General features: G+C 43.4%; 2 protein-coding genes across 3 annotated transcripts in view; one reads left to right on the forward strand and one right to left on the reverse strand.

The window, feature by feature from the left end:
• The first annotated feature begins 1,719 nt into the window (after positions 1 to 1,719).
• LOC119561925 (actin, indirect flight muscle) lies at positions 1,720 to 4,180 on the forward strand. The gene is made up of 3 exons (XM_037875365.1): positions 1,720 to 1,874; positions 2,603 to 3,543; positions 3,614 to 4,180. The coding sequence occupies exons 2-3, from the start codon at positions 2,619 to 2,621 to the stop codon at positions 3,817 to 3,819; spliced, it is 1,131 nt and encodes a 376-aa protein (XP_037731293.1). The 5' UTR covers positions 1,720 to 1,874; positions 2,603 to 2,618; the 3' UTR covers positions 3,820 to 4,180.
• Positions 4,181 to 4,264: 84 nt separating this feature from the next.
• LOC119561899 (A disintegrin and metalloproteinase with thrombospondin motifs 9) overlaps positions 4,265 to 21,639 on the reverse strand; it is a 35,983-nt gene continuing 18,608 nt past the window's right edge. For both annotated transcript variants that reach the window (XM_037875363.1, XM_037875364.1), the window contains exons 2-17: positions 13,572 to 13,986; positions 13,053 to 13,351; positions 12,381 to 12,907; positions 12,161 to 12,310; positions 10,657 to 10,815; positions 10,022 to 10,596; positions 9,786 to 9,956; positions 9,576 to 9,713; positions 8,335 to 8,561; positions 7,995 to 8,275; positions 7,517 to 7,718; positions 7,294 to 7,458; positions 7,045 to 7,218; positions 6,610 to 6,978; positions 5,824 to 6,552; positions 4,265 to 5,597 (exon numbers count right to left, since the gene is read on the reverse strand). In XM_037875363.1, the coding sequence (XP_037731291.1) occupies positions 5,499 to 5,597; positions 5,824 to 6,552; positions 6,610 to 6,978; positions 7,045 to 7,218; positions 7,294 to 7,458; positions 7,517 to 7,718; positions 7,995 to 8,275; positions 8,335 to 8,561; positions 9,576 to 9,713; positions 9,786 to 9,956; positions 10,022 to 10,596; positions 10,657 to 10,815; positions 12,161 to 12,310; positions 12,381 to 12,907; positions 13,053 to 13,351; positions 13,572 to 13,986 (4,680 nt within the window). In that variant the 3' untranslated portion in view covers positions 4,265 to 5,498. The remainder of the gene's footprint in view (positions 5,598 to 5,823; positions 6,553 to 6,609; positions 6,979 to 7,044; positions 7,219 to 7,293; positions 7,459 to 7,516; positions 7,719 to 7,994; positions 8,276 to 8,334; positions 8,562 to 9,575; positions 9,714 to 9,785; positions 9,957 to 10,021; positions 10,597 to 10,656; positions 10,816 to 12,160; positions 12,311 to 12,380; positions 12,908 to 13,052; positions 13,352 to 13,571; positions 13,987 to 21,639) is intronic.

Below are 21,639 nucleotides of genomic sequence, written 5' to 3' on the forward strand. Positions count from 1 at the left end.
TGAACCTCCTTATAGGGAATAAGAAATTCGGTCTAAAAATTAAATGTTCCAAAAATCTAAACTAAAATCGTTTTAAAATCAGCCCAAAACTCAAGAGGGTAATCTAATAAAAGGATTTTTCACTAAATATAATACAGATGTATATTTAACCAATTTTTTCTATTGTATTGTGAAACATGTTAGTTATATATTTTCTTGTTAATATTTTCTTCGTCGTTTTGCTAAATAATCAATCTAAGGTCATAAATCTAATCGTGATAATAGAAATTCCTACGACTCTGCCCATAGCCACTAACCTCTTGCTCAACACACGATGACAATCAAAGCAATTACCGAATAAAACACTTTGGGAATGCCACTAATTCACTTCCGAATAATCAGTTCCTATTTTTAGCCAAACCACATACGATTATACATGTGGGCAGGCAATCAAAATGTAAATAGAAAGAACCTAAAAAATAATGAAATCTACATAAAAGGATAAAAACATATCGATTGAGATAAACCGAAATACCGCGATGCGAAGATGCATTTTCCGTCGCTCTGGCTGGCTATGGTTAATTGCTCTGATAAATGATTGTCGGCACGGCGATTTCGCAACTTCGGGACGGAATGGGCGCCGCAATTGCAATTGCAAATGCAGATGTACATATAAATGCAGCTTCCTCGAGCACCGCGCTCGGAGATCTCGATCAACCTTGATGTTGATTTATAGGTGTCGCTCTGCTTGGCGCGTCTATTTTGGTTTTGCCTCGCTGCGTGCCCGTTGAAATGTCCCATTCTCCCAGTCCCTGCAATGGATGTGGATACATATATGTGGATGTGTGTGGATGCCAATTGTCTTGCGTCGGTCCTTCTAAGGTCCGTTGCTATTTTCTGAACTCTCGGTGAGGCGAGTGAGTCGTCGGCCGCAGCAGCAGGATCGGGGAAGGGATCCGGGCTAATTGCCCACTCGAGAGCACTGATTGCCTCCGAGGTGGCCCATGCTCCGACTGTCACGCACATCTGCTAATCACTCGTCCATTCAATTCTCTTATCTTTCTCGAGCTTTCTCTCCTAACACTCCCTACAATGAATGATAAGCGTCCTAATATTGTCTACCAAACCTTACCCAAACACTAATTTCTGGATTCTAGGATCAACATAATCCATACAAGCCCGATTTATTTTTTAAAGTGAATGAATGCATTGGAAAACGAAAGCGTTTTAGGGAATAAGATACATTATCTATGGTAATATTCTAGGGGTTCAAAGGCATTTATTTATTTTGCGCATTGAGGGTCGTTTTCTCTTCTTGTAGTTAAAAAAAAGGGTTCTTATCGCTTAAAGTCATCAGTAAATCACCTTGTCTTTAAAATCTTAATAAATAAGAGCACAAAGTATCTTAAAGGCTATTCACGACCATCAGAGTATTTAAAAATTATGATTGTTAATGTATTTATTATTACTAGTATTTATAAAAATCTTAAATACAACTGTGATGTTTCTTAAAAGGTTTCATATTTTTTATAGGACAGATATTTACCTGTATTTTTTTAATCACATTGATGAATCTTAAATTAAATATATTCTTACTTATTGGCGAAGCGCATTGATGTGTCGCATTCGTATAAATAAACACCCAAACTTCTATGCTCAATCGGAACAATGAAAACTGCTTATATGGATCGATTCGAGTTGATTGCTTCGCACCACTTTCGCTCAAATCTTTCTCTGAGTACCGCCCTGGTATCCAACTCAAATCGCCAAAAGTGAGAGCCCTGATATAAAGGCAGGACAGACCGCACGGCGTGCCATTTGTTGTTGAGTCTAGCCGTCAACAGGAATCGAACGTGCGACTATATCCATACTACCTCCTTTCGTTGACCTAAAAGGTGTGTGAGTGCGACCTCAATGTCGAGGAAATAAAGGATTATCACAGAGCAAAGCCATCAGGACTAAGGATACCAATACAGCTTACAACAAAATTGGTTTATCATTTTTGTGCTAAAGGATTTTTCTGTAATTCAACCTCATTCAAAAGTTCAGTTTCTATTTATAAAGTGAAGAGTAATCGAACCGAAAAGAATTTCTAATTAATTTGATCAGTTTAAATTGAGTTCTGTGAACTGCTATTCGAGGATATTTTTAGAGCACTGTTCTTAATTCATGTGAATAATGAAATAACACGAGTTTTTTAAATGGCACTCCAATTTCAGCCAATCATAAAGGATATAAGCCTATAAAGGCGAAGAAACTATTATAATGTGATAATTAAAAAGGCAGATTATAAATGAAAACCAATTTTAGCCCACGATTTTTTAGTAAAAGATATTTTTCATAAAATCGTAGTTAGTTTTACCTCTATTTTAATTATGGTTTTACTCATAAGATTTGTAATCAGTCAATTACCGCGGAAAGAAGAAGTTTTAAAAAGTAATTTCACATATAATTCAAAGTCTATAATACTCGTATTATAATTAAACGTTTTTTCTTGTGAGACAGAAATTAGAAATTGGTTTTTCTAAATTTTTGGTGGCTTTCATAGTATTCAGAACGGAGCTTTTTTCTTCAACCAAACCACAGACAAAACTGACCGAGTGCCATCCCATTTCCCATCCAGATAATCAACTGCCAAGATGTGTGACGATGATGCGGGTGCATTAGTTATCGACAACGGATCGGGCATGTGCAAAGCCGGCTTTGCTGGTGATGACGCCCCCCGCGCTGTCTTCCCCTCGATTGTGGGCCGTCCCCGTCACCAGGGTGTGATGGTGGGCATGGGTCAGAAGGACTCCTACGTGGGTGACGAGGCCCAGAGCAAGCGTGGTATCCTCACCCTGAAGTACCCCATCGAGCACGGCATCATCACGAACTGGGACGACATGGAGAAGATCTGGCATCATACCTTCTACAACGAGCTGCGCGTGGCCCCCGAGGAGCATCCAGTATTATTGACCGAGGCCCCGCTGAACCCCAAGGCCAATCGCGAGAAGATGACCCAGATCATGTTCGAGACCTTTAACTCGCCGGCCATGTACGTGGCCATCCAGGCCGTGCTCTCACTGTACGCCTCCGGTCGTACCACTGGTATTGTGCTGGACTCCGGAGATGGTGTCTCCCACACGGTGCCCATCTATGAGGGTTTCGCCCTGCCCCATGCCATCCTGCGTCTGGATCTGGCTGGTCGGGATCTGACCGACTATCTGATGAAGATCCTGACGGAGCGCGGCTACAGCTTCACCACCACCGCCGAGCGTGAGATTGTGCGCGATATCAAGGAGAAGCTGTGCTATGTGGCTCTGGACTTTGAGCAGGAGATGGCCACCGCCGCCGCCTCCACCTCGCTGGAGAAGTCGTACGAGTTGCCCGATGGCCAGGTGATCACCATTGGCAACGAGCGCTTCCGCTGCCCCGAGGCCCTGTTCCAGCCCTCGTTCCTGGGCATGGAGTCCTGCGGCATCCATGAGACGGTCTACAACTCGATCATGAAGTGCGACGTGGACATCCGCAAGGATCTGTATGCCAACTCTGTGCTGTCCGGCGGTACCACCATGTACCCAGGTGAGTTATACGATTTATTCAGCCTGAAAGCCATGGTTAATCCTTTGGAATTCCCAATCACCCACCCCAGGTATTGCTGATCGTATGCAGAAGGAGATCACTGCCCTGGCCCCATCGACCATCAAGATCAAGATCATTGCGCCACCTGAGAGGAAGTACTCCGTCTGGATCGGTGGCTCCATCCTGGCCTCGCTGTCCACCTTCCAACAGATGTGGATCTCCAAGCAGGAGTACGACGAGTCCGGCCCTGGAATCGTCCACCGCAAGTGCTTTTAAGTCTTTCGCCCGTTGCGAAAGCTCTTCAAAGGCAACAACCAGCAGCGACAACCCAACGGAACAACAATCCATACCCATCGAGCTTTTCAACAACATCAAAATCAGCTCGCACAGTGATAGACAAAAGCAGCGAACCCATCGCACAATTATCATCCAACTCAGATTCAGATTCACAAATACACAGAGCTCATCCTTCATGGCCACTTCATCGGCAGCGGCACAGGGGATTTTTACCATCAATAACAACTATCTGTAAGAATCGTGGCTGTGCCCCATGTCGAATAGCAATAAAATGTATATGAAGAGCTTTTAACCCCAGTCAGAGTGAATTGAAAGCCAAATATATCTTCCATTAAAACTATTAATTACTTTAAATAAATACATTTTTCTATTACCCCCATCCGTGTACTGAAAACAAAGCCCTAAAGGTCCGAACGAAGTTTGGTTGGTAACAGCTTTAAATTCCTTTAATTGACATTAAATTAATTGTTAACATGGTTTTTAGCCTTAGCCTAGCTAGTTAAATGAAAATACAGCGAGGATACTTGGTACCGGGACTTAGGCGATTAGGTATATGATGGATTAAACATTGAAAGACTGGCAGTGGTTGATTATGAACTCAAAATGTTTCTTCAGCAGTGTTAATTAGATGAATAGTTTGGTTTTGGCTTGTGCGGTCGGGGTATCCTAAATAATATGAGTATTCGTTTTAGTTACACATACAATTTCTCCGAATTTCTCTCTCCCCCTTTCTCTCTTAACTAATTTATTGCGAAGCTTAGCTAATACAACTATTGTACAGACCGGCATTGCACTAGTTTAGTCGAGCACTTGATATTCGGGAATCTTTAGTGATGGAAAGGCACCCTTTACATTATCCTAGACATAGGTCAAGGTAAAGGAGATATGAGAGTAAGGGTAAAAAGAAAGTGTTTATATATGTTAACTTAGTAATTGTATATTTTTTTAGGCGGCTTTAAAATATGCCTATTTAGTATATTTATTATCATGCAATAATCATTAAAAATGCATCACTTGAGTTTAGCTAGGTAAAGTTAGCAAGTACCTTGGAACTTTCCATCACTGCTTATCGTTGGTATAAATACGGGGTTATCTGAGCGGCCTTAATTACCTAACGGGTACCGACCGACTTATGGATTGTATTTTGGTCAATCAAAGTCAGGAGCTGTCTATATCTTAAGTGATCATTATTTTGCCGATCACTTCAACTCCCCCCAATCCCAAAATGATTAGGTAATATATGGACATGACCCCCTATTTGCTATATTAAAGGCTCACGTCCTCTAGTATTTACAATACTTAATACATTACATGGCAATATCTAGTTTCTTATTTCGGAGAGAAATGTATAATTATATGTACAAACGTTTAGCTTTTGTTCGGGCTTCCTAAGGTATACACGATTCCTAAGGTATATAAGTATATCCTAACTAATATTCGAGAATACTTTTAACCATCGACAGTGGTTATGGCGCTGCACTCGGCTGTCGGACCCTTGGGGACTCTTGGTAATGGACTCTTGGTAATGCTTGGCTGGGGTAACCCTCGAATGCTTGGATGCTCGGATTAACTTAACCCTTGGTCCTTCCCGGGACGTAGACCCGATTACCGTTGGGAAGGGCAAACAAACTTTCCCGCTGACTATTCAGTGGCTTCCGTCATAACACGTCCAGGTAAAGGCCAGAATTGGGAGCAATATAGCAACCGCCGCAGTATCCGCCGCAGAATCCCCGCCGCATCACCGATGTGGTATCAAACTGGAAAGGGTAACATATTTATATTGCATATATGTATTATAAAACGAAATTGCTCCAAAGTTGGTTTCCGATATAGAGATAAAAGTTTTCTTGGTTTTTTTCGAGAAGAAAGTTATCTTGCAAACCGAGAAAACTTTTTTTGGATTTTGATGTTGAAAATGAGTTCAAGAGAACGGTATTCGGAAATGTCTAATGTTACTTATAACCTTATAGATAAAAAACTCACCTCACTGATACGCTTCATGACGGAGTATTGACCATGGGTCTTCCACAGGGTTCCTGGGCGTATAGTAAAGTCCGTGTTCTTCATGTTGATGGAGAAGTCTCCCTGCGGGCACTGGCCAATGCGGTTGTAGCAATCCCCAGCTGATCCCAGCTTCTGGGGTAAGCCCCTCGTTTCGGCGAACTGAAAGTCGTTGTCCACGATCCGCAGATCGGTGATGTTCAGTCGCAGCTTGCTGAAGTGCGTCCGTCCGGAGTTCTGGTCGTTGTAGTACTCGTGGGCCCGAGACTCCGGTGGACAACTGGTGGTCTGCTTCGTGCGATACTCGTAAAAAATCGAGTAGTTCTCCTGTGGATCCACGTTTAAGTACTCAATGGGTCTACTGCTGCCCATCCCGTGGCAGTAGACGTGCACCATACGCGACCTCACTTCCAGTTGGTAGTTCCCATCCTGGTTATAACCATAAATATCCCTCAGCTCGGCACAGCTCCTTGCTCTCCCCAGTTGCCTTTGGTCGCTGAGGGCATTTATGCTCCTGCTGTTATCGTTAAAGATATCGTTACTACTGCTCCTGGGTCTGCTGCTAATGCTGCTGGTGGCACTCCTCCTGCGGCAATGGGGTGGCGGATTGCACCTGTGCCTCTCCACCCTGGTGCGGGTGGGACAGTTAATGCGACCCTTGTGCGAGTTGAAGCACATTTCTCTTCTCTTCTCGACACCATCGCAGTTGCACTGTGAGAAAGAAGTTAATAAGAGTGTGTTCAGATTTTATTATCAATTCTAGCTTACCGGTGAGACAATCTTCGACTGCCGTCGCACGCAGTGGTGGCAGATGCGTCGCTTGGAAGGACGCTTCTTTGCATCGCAGTGCCTGTCCTCCACTCCATCACCCTGCCAAGTTTCACAGCGCACATCCCTGGTTTGGTACTCCTCCGAGCAGTCCGCAGAACATCTTCGCCAGTCCGAGGCATTCCACTTGCAATTGATCCGGCAGGACTTGGTGGTGGTTTTCAGTTTGCGACGGTGCACCTTTCGGCTTATGCAAAAGGATTCGTCGATGTAAACTCTTCGCTTTCGAGTACCCGGAACCTCTGGTTTGTACACCCGCGTGCAACTCTGCTTCTTCCTCTTGACACCCTCGCCACATTGCACCGAGCACTAGATAATAAAATGATATATTTGAAGATGTATTTATTATATTAAATGGTAATTAAGACATCTCACCTCTGTCCAATCGCTGGTGTATTTGATGTGGCAACATTTGCGGACGTTCTTGGGCCTACTGCTTCCGCAGCCGATTCCATAGGGATTTGAACAACTCACAGAGCGAGTCTTCTCACACCAGTCATTGCACTCGCCCCACTCTCCAATTACCCAGTTACTAACGGCCACCTGATTCTATGTAGGATTAAAGCAAAATTATTAAAACATGGTATTAAATTTATAAATGAGTATATTCCAAAGAAAACTTACACGTGATTCGGTATATGTGGGGCAAGACTCAGAGTTGCAGACCCTGATGAGATTAGTAACCTGGGGCTTGGTTTTGGGATTACAAAGATCGTCGCTAACGCGGGAACCTTGCAGATAGCAGTGAGCTTCACGTTTCTGAGAACCCGTTCCACAAGACTTCGAGCACTTTAAAGGAAAGAAAAACGTAGGATCGTTGCAAAATTACAATGTCTTCGGGACTCACCGATGACCAAACTGATAGAACCCAGCAACCCTCACGACACTCCTCGTGGTAGGCCACATCGAACTTCAGTTTGCAATAGGACATGTCCACAATATTCGAACGCTGCATATCTGTGAATGTCTGAACGCAGTGGAAGGTCTTCTCCCGGGTTCCCAATTCTCCACAGGCGGCGGAGCACTCTGAAATGCTCGTCACCGTGAGACTGAAATTGTATAATAATAATTATTTGTTAAAATTGAGAATGGATAAAAGTCTAGGACAAATGTTCTTAATTAGTCCTCTCGCTTATTTATGAAGAAATGTTCTTGATATTAAGAAGATAGAGCTCTCAAGTGGTTTTTCGATGTGGATGACAGATGATAAAGATAAAAAAACCCTTGTCTTTCGACAAAAAAGATGTTTTGAAAGCAGACCATACTTTGTGAGATTGAGAGAACAGTATTAAAAACCGTTTTTTTTTTTTGAGTGTATAACTCACTTAAGGCGGCAGTCCGTGTTACAGGCTCGTTCTTCGACTTTGGGCATGGAGGACTTGTCGCAGAACTGTGGGGCAACCTTCAAGCCCTGGGTAATACTAATGCAGGCCGGCTGCCGATGGCTCCTGCCCTCGCAGAGCGAGTCGCAGTTGCTGGGAGCCTGCAATTCCCAGCGATAGATCTCCACCTCCGCATCGAGGTCCGGGGTCTTGTCGATGGTGTAGGAATACGACATCAGTACGGTATCGGGACGTTTGGCCGGACTCACGTCAAGGGAAATGATCTGTAAATTAATATAAAAGGTATACTTTGCCTTCGGGTAGGGAAACCCTCAAATCGTACCTGAACTATAAGATCACGTGATAATTTCCATGAGTAGGTCGTGTTCACCTGCTCCACCAAACTATTGGAGCCAGTGTACTGCATCGTAACACCAGCATAGACAAACTTGTATGAATATGTCTTGATGCCAGCATGACCGTTAAGAAGCTTGTTGTCCTTGTCATCGCTCAGCACTATGTAGTTTTGGTCAGGATAGTTTTCCTGAGTGATTATAATGTTGGAGGCACCTGGGAAGGAACACATACGATTTCTTAATACTTTGTTATTAAAAAAATATATATATCAAATTATATTAAATAGTAAACTAAAGCTGAAACCGTTTACTTATTTAGGGTCGGTTTCTCGAGTATCGGTTAACATTTCTCGGACAGCTGCCTTTAACCTTAACATAAACAGCTGTTGTAATTATCAAAGTAATCTGTATTTGCGATTTACAGCACTTTTGTAATTCTGTGTTCGGTAATTTTTTTTTTTTCAAATAAACCAAAGGAGTCGAGAAAACCTATTTGATTTGTTGAAAAGTTTATCTGGTTCTTAACTTTGACACGCACTCGAAAAACCGGTCTTTTGGAGATTTAAATTTAATCTGAGTTCGTCTAAAGCGCTTCTAGATAAAAGTTAGTATTTTTCCGATAACATTTTTTCAGTCAAAAAAATTTGCTGCATAAAGCTTGTGTGTAAAAAGTGTTTAATTGAAAAACTGCACGAAGATTTCTCAAGTAAATTAAAAATGCATTTAATATACATACAGATAAGAAATGGCAATGCCAAGTGATTAAGAAAAATGTTATTAATGCAAATTTAAAATCAGTGATGTGATGCAGTTGATTTCGAGTGCCTTTACACAAGGCCTGGAATTTACAAGATTAACGGTGGCGCCAGAAGGAGATAAGACACATTGATTCCGAGCAATAAATATACCATTAATGGCCAATATGGAACGGAGGCGACTACCGGTGATAGCCCAGAATCGGAAAGAGTGCAATCTTGGCGTACGTGAGGCGGTGGGGTGCATTCACCTGGCGCCGTTTTACCTGCTGATCCGGCGACAACTCTATCTATATACCATTAATACTATTCGCAAGTCACGAGCTCAACGACCACACAACTAACACGTAGGTAAGCAATTTGCCCATTAAGCCCGAAAGGCACAAACAGATACCATTAGCATTCATTGAGGAAATTATTAGCCAAAAATTAATTAAAGAAATGTAGTTAGACAAGCACAAATAAGTACACACCTTTTGGTATTCTTGTCACATAGTAGAGTGTCTTGTTGGCTTCATTCCCATCATTTAGACCCAGGAGATTGGAGACGAGCAGGTTTCCGGTTACCTCGTGGCATGTGTCATTGCGACCCTCGCACACGCCGCACTTGTCTGCAAAAAAAAAAGAACCGGAAATTGATTAATTATGGAGATCCGCTAGAGAATCTTAGCGAGACTTCTTACCCAACTTGGCAATGGAGTTGAGTTCGTTGTCGCAACCCGCTGGCCGGCAAATTCCATTGACGCACTTGTCGAAACTGTCCACGGCGCAGGAGGTGCCATCGGTGACCATACTCTTCAGCATGAAGTAGGTGACCCTCATGTCCATGCGGCAGAAGAGCTTGCAGGCATCCTCTGGGATATGGATAAAGAAAGCATTGATTAGGATCAGGGACTTACAGAGGGCAATCCACACTCACTTTCGTATTTGGGCACCCATTTGGTGTCTGGGTTGACGCCCGGAATGTTGAGGTTCCGTCCGTTCATCGCATAACACTGCTGCTCGCGGGGATCCATGCTTCCCAGCGGACACTGGTGGGTGTTGCAGGAGCGGTACTTCTTCCGGCTTCCGGTGCAGTACTTGCCACCATTCTCCGGGACCGGCAAGTTGCACTCCCTTCGCGACTCCTGAACTCCACCACCACAGGTGAGACTACAGGGGGTGAACTTTGTCCAGGGACCCCAACCGCCATTCTTCGGAAGTTCGTAACCATGTTTGTTGGACACGCACTTGCCCCTCTGACACCAATGACCACCACTGCCGCAGGGCGTTCCATCGGCCCAGGGCAAATTGCTGGAGCGGCACTGATCGCCCTTTGGCGTCCGGTTGCACCACAGCCGACGGCACTCCTCGGTCTGGGGGCAGTGGGAGAAGTCGTTGCCGAAGCTCAGCTGGCACTGCTGGTCCAGCGAGTAGATCTCACCTGGCAGCTTTTTGTTGCCATAGTCAATGTCCTCGCCCACAAAGGTCTCCAAACAGGACTTGTCGGTTTTCCTATAGGAAAGGAAAACACTGGTAGCTCTCCTAACTAGGGTTAATTCGATTTCCACTTACTCGAGAAACTCGGAGACAAAGTGGCGGGAGCACTTCGACCACGACCACGGATGCATGTGGACGCCCATCACGCTGGACATGATGTGGAGCACCTTGTTGTTGTTGTGCCTCGCCACATAGGGCATACACTTGTCGTCATCGTCGTGGTTCATGTTCAAGCTAAGGAAAGTAGGATATTGGGATATATGTAAATTTTAATTAATACGATTAATATAACCTAAAATGTATTTAAGACTGGTAAAAAAGCCACCATGAACTCATCAGAAGAATATGGTTATCATTTAATTTTACTTTTAAATAATTACGCAAATGAAAACTAAAACGCGAATTCTTCAGAAAACAGTTCACTGTCAAGAGATGATGTTTATACCCGTTACTCGTAGAGTAAAAGGGTATACTAGATTCGTCGGAAAGTATGTAACAGGCAGAAGGAAGCGTTTCCGACCCCATAAAGTATATATATTCTTGATCAGGATCACTAGCCGAGTCGATCTAGCCATGTCCGTCTGTCCGTCTGTCCGTCTGTCCGTCTGTCCGTCTGTCTGTCCGTCCGGATGAACGCTGAGATCTTGGAAACTATAAGAGCTAGGCTATTGAGATTAGGCGTGCAGATTCCTGAGCTTCTTACGCAGCGCAAGTTTGTTTCAGCAGAGTGCCACGCCCACTCTAACGCCCACAAACCGCCCAAAACGGAGGCTCCTACAGTTTTCATGCTAGAATAAAAATTTTAACTGAAATGTATTGTTCTCATCAATACCTATCGATTGACCCAAAAAAAAGTTTGCCACGCCCACTTGAACGCCCACAAACCGCCGACAAACTTCAAAAAATCGTAAATATGAACGCAGATATCTCGGAAAATATCAAAGATAGAGAAATGGGAATTCAGATTTAGATTCCGTAGGCTTGAGCGCAGCGCAGGTTTGTCACGCGAATATGCCACGCCCACTCTAACGCCCACAAACCGCCCAAGCCTGTGGCGCCCACAATATTCATGCTAGATACAAAATTTTAACTGAAATGTATTGGTCTTGTCAATACCTATCGATTGATCCAAAAAAAACTTTGCCACGCCCACTCTAACGCCCACAACGCTTAAATCTGTCTACCGCCGGTAGGTGGCGCATTTCAACCTCGCTTTGCTGCATATCTCCATTTTCCTTTGGTCCTTTTAGCTGAGTAACGGGTATCTGATAGTCGAGGTACTCGACTATAGCGTTCTTCCTTGTTTTATTTTCAAATTGTACAAGGAAGAGAGTAAATCTGCAGAAGAGAGTTAATCCTAGCATTATAATGCATGAAACCATGAACTCATCAGAACAATATGGTTATCATTTAGTTTTACTTTTAAATAATTACGCAAAAAAAGACTAAAACGCGTTTCTTTAGAAAACAGTTCACACTGTCAACAGATGATGTTCTTATTTTCAAATTATACAAGGCCACAAAAAATTTTGAATTCTGCAGAAGAGAGTTAATCCTAGCATTAGAATCCATTACTTACATATGTCCCAGCTCGTGGGCCATGGTGAAGGCGGTGGGCAGTCCGGTGTCCTGGACAATGGAGCAGGAACTGGCACTGCAAACGGTGCCCAGTTCGGCCAGGCCCAGCATGTGGCAAATCTTGCCCGGCACGCTGCCACAGATGGGTTCACTGGGGTTCAAAAGTTGATGATTAGGATTAGGAGTCCCTTTAGAAATACCATCTATCCCCACTAACTCACCGTGTAATCAGCATGGCTGTATCCCTTCGGTAGCCATAAGTATTGATGAACTGGCAAAAGTGCTTCAGCGTATCGTTGCTGGAATTGGCGTTGGCGTTGATATTGGGCAGCCTGATCAGCTTCACTAGGGATATGCGAATCGAGTTCCCGATGCTGGCATCTGCGAAAATGCTGGAGACGATTGACATCAGGATGAAGATGTAGGGCTGCAAGTCCTGGCCATGGAATCGCTCCATGCTGGAGTCCACGGCTATCAGAACCTCCAGGGTGTACACCTGGTTGTCCACATCGGCATAGTGTCGCTTACGTCGCGTCAGCTTAGGGGATTTGGTACTCTGCTCCTGCTGCAGCTTCTGAGCCTTCTCCATCTGGCTTATCATAGCGTCCAGACCCAACTCGAACTGGGAGACAGCATGTCTGGCGTTTCGGTGTGATTTCCTATAGACCCGGTGCAAAACCTCATCGCTGCTGGTCCGGTTCACCGGCTCAATGAGAAGCGCGCCGAAACTGGTTTTAATATAACCAGTCTGGAGGCGAGATGAGAACGGGGGCAAGGGGAATGGGAACGCTTATTAGTAGTCATATTCGGCGGCATATTGATAAGCATAATTTGCAAAATGCGAAATGTAAATGAGATTTAAGCGAAGGTCAGGAGCTAGTTGTTGGCCTTACCATGCCGCCGCAGAGCGAGACGGAGACCACCGAGAGGGGATCGTCCTCGACGTAGCCGGAATATAGGCAGCCCAGGTGCCGCTGGTCCGTTTCCTCCTCCGATCCAGGGTTATCCTCCTCATCCTCCTTCAGCACCCGAAAGCGGGGCATCGAATGGTTGTGGATGAAGGAGGCGTCCTGCCGCAGCACCAAATGCAACTGGCGCCCAAACACATCGAGGTTGTACTGCGGATGCGGGTCCCAGATCTCATTGCTCATGTTGCGATAGGTTCCCGTCATGGTGAAGGCCGAGGCAGATTCTATAGGAATGTGGGAAATATTTGGAAATGTAGTTCAAGACAAGGGGACAAGTTAAAAGGAAGTAATTTTTTTTTGTGGTAAGATCCTCCTTCTTTACTTCCAATAGCCACTAACTATATTATATTGAGGCCCCGTAGATATTATTATTATTTTGTAATATAATATTTGTAACTTTAGATGTGCCTAATACTGTTTGATAACTTATAGATCAGAACCTACCTTTAAGAAAACTGTTGATATCGCTATTTCGTTTCGACTCGTAGATCAGGTCGCCTTCGCTGAGACTGTAGTTGTAGACTTTGGTGGGCGTTACGAAGGCGCTGTGATCCTCCTCCTCCAGATCCTGGTTGCCATCCGGAGGGCTTGGGTCCGGCAAAGTATCATTTTCGAGTTTTGTGGGTGGAGCTGGAGGTATGCTTATCACATTGGCGAGGGGCAGTGAGTGGTTGCTCTTGGGCAGCTCCTCTAGGTTTTTATGGGCCGTTAGCATTCCATAATAGAAAATGGCCGATGTGGCCAGCAGGAAGACGAAGGCGCAGGCATAAAGACAGGCGTGCTGCCTCCAGTGGGTGGACATCTTTTGGCTGCACTCGTACCTGTAGAACCACCATTCACACTTCTTCTTCAGCACGAGCTGGAATAAAGAGAAAGGGGATTCGGTTAATGGGTCGTATTCTATGGAAGATTATGGGCTGCGGAGATATACTAGACTGTCCGGCATTCTCTCACACCTTGGGTGCGTAGTTCGATTAGTGGGCGGCTGGAAAGCTGCTAAGATAAGTGCTTAAGCACGTTCCACCTGCCTCCGAAGTGAGCGATTGAGTTTTGAAAGAATTATTGATGAACTGCCGCCGGCGGTCAGATACCTTGACCACCTGTGAGATGAGGAGGCGGCGGATGGCCTTTGGCTGCATACAGACCATAGCCGAAGCCGTTGAAAACACTTCCTCGCACCGCGAATTTTTGCACATTTTGTTTAGAAATAAATGCTTAAACGCTGAGGTGTAAAGTGTGCCAACGGCAATTTGTGCTCGAGAGATAAAACAAAAGCCAAACGATGCCGAAAAAATGCGAATAAAAAGATTCAGTACCCCCGACAGCCAGCCAAAAAAAAAAAACAAAACAAAAAATAAGTAGTAAAATAAAATTTTAAATTGCCTCTAATTTGAAAAATTTATGTGAGAGCTCTTTGTTTGCACCTCATCCGCTGAAATTGTTTTAGCCAATTCATATATCAGCGCAAATAAATTAAAATTCCCCCACGAAATTAGCAAGCTAATGCCGCTAAATGATGGGCTATTTTACATAATTTTATGGCAGATAGGTGAACTCTGCAACCGGCGACACATTCGTTATGCTCTTTGGCCATATTGTCGCCTCAATGGTGTCTGCATTTTTCTGATTTTGTCTTGGATCGAAATTCAGTATTTGGCGTGCCGTGTGATTCCGCTGGTGATCACATATCCGGCGTATAATGAAGTGCTTTTGCGGTTCTCGCGCTGATGAGAATTGGAAACCGCAATAGTTCCCCCTATTCTCAAGACTTTAAATATAACGCATAACTGAGCAAAACTGAACAAACTTGTCCTTGAAGTTCCTAATTGTTATTGACCTTTCACAGCGCCACCGAAAGTAACAAATTAATTATTTTTCGGCAAATAGCTGAGAACGTTGGCCCATAAAATTCACATTAGGTTTACTGTCGGCGCCCTGTGCCACAATTGGGCTTTTAAGGCATTTTTAACGATCAAAAAGATGTTTATCACAAATAGTGATGAAATGGGTTTTTGAAGACCACTTAGAACAGAACTATTCACCTCATAACTATGTTGCCTACTTTTAAGCGCAGTTCTTCCTGCATCCCTAAAATGTATATTTATATAAAAGATCATATTATATAGGTTAACCTAGTTCATTAAACTCTCAATTTAATTACTTCTTATCGAATCATTAAAGCACAATCAACAAATTGATTAATGGCCCGGGTTATCATCGAATTACCCGGCTTACCCACAATCATTTTTATCGGTCAACATGTTTTGCGGAAGATCGACGACTTGGTCGACAAGAATCTGGATCTGTTGGTGTGAGGCTTATCATAAATTTCATCCCATACTTAAATGCGTGTGCATAATTTGCAATGCAAATCGAGCATGCCGCGATGCCCCAAAGATATATCCATATCCATATCCACTGGCTCTCTGGGTATTTATGTACTTAATTAAAGCCCCATTCCGGCGATCTCGGCTTTATCTCTCGCCTGGTTAGTTATGCATGCGTTTGGGAGTGCTGCTTATTAACTTGTTTCGAGAGCTGCCTTATAAATATTTAATCAACGAAGCGTCGCCTGGTTAAGTAGCCCTGCAGATGTGCCGTTCTTCAGTTTAGGGCTTCCATTGTTCGGGGGATCTCTCGAATTCTTCGTATTCTCGGTTGGTTAATTTATTATTACGCTCTGACTAATTGACCAATTCGATGGCTCGGCCGAGGAATGGACAGCAGAAGCATCTTTGCTGCCGAAAAACCTGTTTACACTTGACTGGGAATGGAAACAAACAAGCGATTTGTGTGTCAGTCGATTGCTTTATATTTTGCCGAGTGCCATAATTTATGCCAATGTGGCTATATGGCTATGTGGCCGACACTCAGTCTGCAAAGTCGTCTTGTCGCCGCTCAGTCTATCCCCGTGAAGGCCGCAGCTTCGATCCCAATCCCTCGTGTAAACCGCTGACCAGCGGATCGTGTCGTATTGGATCGTATCGGAGGTGTTAACCGACGAATGCGTGGAACGTTTGGCCAGACAACGCGGCGTATGCTTAATTACACGGCTGTGGCCACTGCTGGCCAGCAATTGTTTGCTGTTAATTTGTATTTAATGACTTAATTGCAGTGCTGGCCGACTAAACTGGCGCCCTGTGCCGCTTTTGGCCAGCACGTCGTATACGGGATTTAAGTGGTATGCGCGCATGCGCAAATGGAAAGGGGGGAAAAAATAACCGAAAGTATAAATTATCGCATTGGCAGCTTCATATTTGGAATAAATCATATAGCCAGGCATCAATAAATCGCTTTGAATTACATTCTACCACTATACCATCTCACAATTATTTATATCCAGGCCATTCTGACCTTATATGCGATTTGCAACATGCATTTTGGCGTTCTTACTTTGTATTTCCAAATACAAAACTTTTCCACTTTGTAGAATTTGGGGCGCGTGTGTTTACAGTGCCTCTGCTGGCGAATGATAAATAAACTTGTACACTTTATGGTCGTGCGATTTTTGGGGCCGTTATGCATGCGCGATGCGTGACTGCCTCAAACAAAATCAAAATCAAATTCGTAATCGAAATCGAGTTCGTTGAAATCTATATAAGAGAAACAGGCAACTTAAGCCTAAGAAATTTTTTAAATACTTCCTAATTTCTTGGCAGATTAAAATATTCTGCAGAACAATTGCAATCAGGCAATTAATGGAAATCACAGAAATTACCATGAATTACTTTGCTCAAGACCGGCGAAAGTATTTGTAAATATTTTGAATGTGCAGCCGATCATTTTAAATTCCTGGAAATGTTTTTCACATTTTCTTTTCCAGAATTGACAAAGGCGAAGCGCAATGCGGCGTGGCCCTTGAAATTCGCCAAACAACAAATGGTAAAAGAACAATAAAAACGCATGTAAACAGCCGGCGAAAAACAGGGCCATTAAAATCATTTTCTGTGGGCTTCCCTGGAAAAAATCTGAGTCTACTGTTTAACTCTGGTCATCCGGTGAATCCCCCACGCGCCAAGTTGAAACCATAGCCAAAGTAAAAACAAAATCTAAAATCGTCTATGACCGCATAGACGCAGTCTTTATAGTTCATGGAAATGCATTCGTATATCTAAATTGAAATCAGCCTTTGGCTGAAGTGCATTTACAACTTCAAATTCACAATTGAAAGCCATCATCGCAAATTCAATCAATTAACCTTGGCCAAAGACGAAAAATGTGCAAAAATTTAATTGAAAATGGGCTACAAAATGCATTAGACAGAATCGACCGGCTTCCATTTATTTGGCTTGACGGGCAGCCGTCTGGCTTTTGGTCGCCTGACTGGCTGGCTGGACAACGCCTGGTTTTATTTTGTGTTTTTTTCCCCCACCATATGTTGGCCGTCTCAAGATCATTTGGGTATATGAATTCCTAGGGGAGATGCGTGGATATCTGGAGGGCAGCAATGTTTGTTTACTGCCGCACCGGCCTCCTATGTTGCTTAAAAAGCACATTGCTGCCGGTCTAACCTTGAATTCGCATGATATATACATATACGATCGTTTCAAAACTATAAAATAATCATCTTTGTTTAGGTTTCGTTGCCATATAAAAATTTGTGCAAAAAAGCCAGGGAAAAAAATGACCTGGGCAGGCGACCGCCCATCGTCTCTAAGACAATCGATCGATCGAAGAGATTAGCTAAGATATATGTTCGCATTCGTCTATATGCGAAATGGTGCAACTTCGATCTGTTTATTTTGGAACGTGGGAAGCATGGGATGACTCAGATTTTTGCAGCCTGCACTTGTCCCGAAAGCGTCGTAAAGATTTTACTGTCCATTAAATTGTAACCTGCCTATTGGGTTTTGGGGTTTGAGTTTTTATTTTTAATTTTATTTTGTCATTCGATTAAAGCCCGTTTTGTTTGTTTACTCAGGTTTAATTTAATACGCGTTTTAATGGCTTTGCTTTTGATTTATTTGGCACACTTTTGCGAGTGGCGTGCCTTATGAAAAGCGTAGACAAGCCAATATATTGCTCTATGGGCACACACTGCGTATGAGCAATGTGCGAACATTTGGCAATTTGTTATTATGCTCTGCTGCAGTACAAACTCGTAATTAGTTGATAAATTAAGGCTTTTTCTTAAATGTTTCCCATAAATTCCCCAGCTTTTGGGTTCTGAAAACTCGTTTGTGTGCATTTCCTGACTTAAACCTTGGCTCCATTCAGCCTTATGCCTTCGAAAATCACATTCTCACACCCGATTTATTTATTGTATCTGCGGTGTGTTGCCCACGCGGCCAGAAAACATATAAATTACAAATATTTATTTGCTCTCCGACGCTTACAAAGTGTGTGCGTGTTTATTTGGACAGCTCGAGATGAAATCCCCGCGGCGAGGAGTGGGAAACAGGCTCTGGGCTGCACCTGGCACACCTTCGTAAAAACCGAAGTCCAAAAATCGAAAAAAATCCGAAAAAAACCGAAATTCGAGCCTCAATCACAAGACAATTAAAAGCCGTTTCGTTTTTGGAAGGCAGGCGAGCGCACCCGTTTGAAATTTAAATTCTGGGCTGTAAATTAACCGTATTTGCTCGCCTGGACCCACTTCAAAGAAAGGCGGTTCTTCTGCGAAACCAGTGGGAGGTGGGTGGTGTTCGGCACAGAACAGATGGCCTTCTTCGGGGCAACAAGGTGTGGATGTGCCTAAATGGCCTGGCAACCGGTGGAATGCGAGTGGATTGGACAGGCTGGATGTTTATTTTTTATGTGGTTCGCTCAGGTTGCAAATTAAAAAGCTCTATTGGGTTAAATAATCGCCGTGGCGAGAGTGTATAAACAAATGTTGGAGAAACAGCGAGGAATTCCGCACAAGTTCTTATTTCACTTGCGTTAACGATCTTTTCTTATCCGCCGAACCGCTGAAACTGAATCTCAAACAGAGCAGGCCAAACTGACGTCCTTGTCTTTGGAGACAAGACAGTGTCAATGACACAATGACTATGTTGTATATCTGTTTGCATTGTGTTGGGTATCTCATAAATATTTCAAAACTCAAAAATATCACAAAGAAGGGAAGTGCGCACGCGGAATACCTGATGCAACGCCTTTGTGTATGCAGCACTTGGCGGGTAAGATACATCTGATGGATACCTATAGAGATATATTTGATATACTACCTTGGCCAGCCGGCTGACCATGTGTTATCCTCTTGCTCTCGCTGGCAAGCAAACAAACAAACAAAAAAACACACAGGGGTAAATAATATTTAACCAGAAGGCAGAAGTCCACCGTGTGTTTGCAAGGAAATGTGAATAAACTTGAAATGCCAACGATGTATTGTTTGCTTTTGTTTGGCGGACGCTCCTCTGTTATTGTTCTTAAACCATCTTGTTGTGCTTGGCATTGGAAAATGCAGTTTTTAATTGTTTCTGATTATGCATTTGAGTAACGACAAGTCCCAGTCTGACATTTCAATTGAGCTGGCATTCCCAAACCCATCCTTGTCGCCATCTCCAATCATCATCATCATCATGTAAACATTGTGTTGACTCGATCGTTAGTTTGATTGGATATATCGGAGGGGTCTTCCCCGCCTTGACATATACAATGCGCTGGCAAATTACAGCCGAAGTCGTTTATTTTGAATGGCATCCCAGCCAGTCGATCAGAAATACCAATTGAATGCCAAACGAGCAGTTTGACGAATTGCATTCCCAAGGCGCCAGTGGAGTGACCACTAAAAGGGGGGACAATTACACCATATTTCAGGGGAATCGAGATTCTACGCCCCTGAACGAGAACTTCACGTGACGTGAATCAAGAATGGACCGTAGTATAGTGCACATCCATTAATTGACTTGAGTCATTAGCACAGGGGCTATTTTAATTCATCAAGTCAATAAATAGCTATAAATCTATTTTTACACGTTCGCGGTTATGATGAGTGAAATATTTGGGGTAATTAAACAAAAATAGTCAGACGTTTATGTGATTTTCCTTCGCCACACACGCAGACCTGCCTGAATACCTAAAGTTACTCACAGGTAAATGGCCAAGGCTGACTCATTGACTCAGGAACACTCGGCCATTGGAAATAGAAAGCTAGAAAAACATGTTAGAATTATGAGTTTGGAAAATTCACATTGGCAATTAAGACTTGTGGCGGGCAAAAGAAAACATCGACGGCCCGCAGGTGAGATTCATTAATTTTATATGCTAGCTGAGAACTTTGGTTGCCTGGTGGGGATTCGTTCAAAGTACACTTTTAAGAGGCAACTGGGAGCTAAGAAAAAATGGATAGGAATGCTCAGTCCCATTTCAAAACCAAACAAATCGAATTGGTTTCTGGAATTTCATATTGTTCTACTGGAATGTGCAGGATTGGGCATCTCGAAAGAAGATCACCATTCCGGGAACACTGGTTCGCCAATCTGTCTGTCACTCAGGAACCAAGTGGGGGCGCCTTTGTCATTGTCACTGTCACATTCGCAGTCGCAGTCGCAGTCACTTGTCATTAAGAACATATAAAAAGGAAGATCTGGACCCCCACTGCATTTCGCTGATGTGGAATGGCGCCACATCAATCATCGCGTTAAAAAGATAGTAAGTAAGGAACTAAGAATATCAATCTTGGGTAACCGTATCGATTTCCTCGATTAAGTGGACCCAATGGTTCCAGTTCCCATTCCCTTTGAATTCCTCCTGACTAAGCATGTCTGTGGGAATCTCGCAAGACAACCAGTCACGTCAAGAATTCAAAGCCAAGGAACTTCCATGGAAATGGTGATCAGCAGTTCGAGCTTGTATTAAGTTCTGTTCCGGCGAAGCCCAGTAGCAAAGTACTCAATGGGACCCCCTTTTGGGACCCAGACCCAGGAATCAACAGATGTGAAATTTGAAGAACACGTGCTCCGTCGATCCGTCTGGCGACTTGCATTCCGCGAGCTATGCGGAAAAGCCTTGCAAAACCCTACAGCGATCGCATTTATTCTAATTATTGTCATTTTTTGTTTTACTTTATGTGCAGTGTTAATTTGAGAGCACTGTATTTGTATCTTTGTATCTATATCTCTTTCTGTTGTTGTTTCTGTATCTGTGTCTGGGCGAGTTTGTCTGGTTGTCTGTCAATTAACCTCAACGCTTTGCGTTGATACAGTAAGTTATGGCTTTTTAATCGCTGAAAATTTGCATGAGCAACTGGGCTCGTGCTCGTATTTCACTCGCTCCGTCAGTCAGTCAGTCATGCAGTCAGTCAGTCATTCCAGCAACTTCGCCTCATTAGCAGGCCCTGCAGTTAAGACCATGCCCATGACTCCAAGTGCATGCCAAAAGCAAAGTCGAGTTCAGATCGGAGTCAGAACTGCACTGTGAAAAAATACATCTAAGATAAGCTACCAATTTTGTAGTGACTTTTAAGTAATTGCATACTTTTATACAAGAATATCAGTACTAATAAGATAAGATCAGTACTAATAAGTAATATAACATCTAAAATATATTTACACAGTATTTATTAATTAAA

The sequence above is a fragment of the Drosophila subpulchrella genome, chromosome 3R, assembly GCF_014743375.2.
Source record: "Drosophila subpulchrella strain 33 F10 #4 breed RU33 chromosome 3R, RU_Dsub_v1.1 Primary Assembly, whole genome shotgun sequence".
Classification (NCBI taxonomy): Eukaryota; Metazoa; Arthropoda; class Insecta; order Diptera; family Drosophilidae; genus Drosophila; species Drosophila subpulchrella.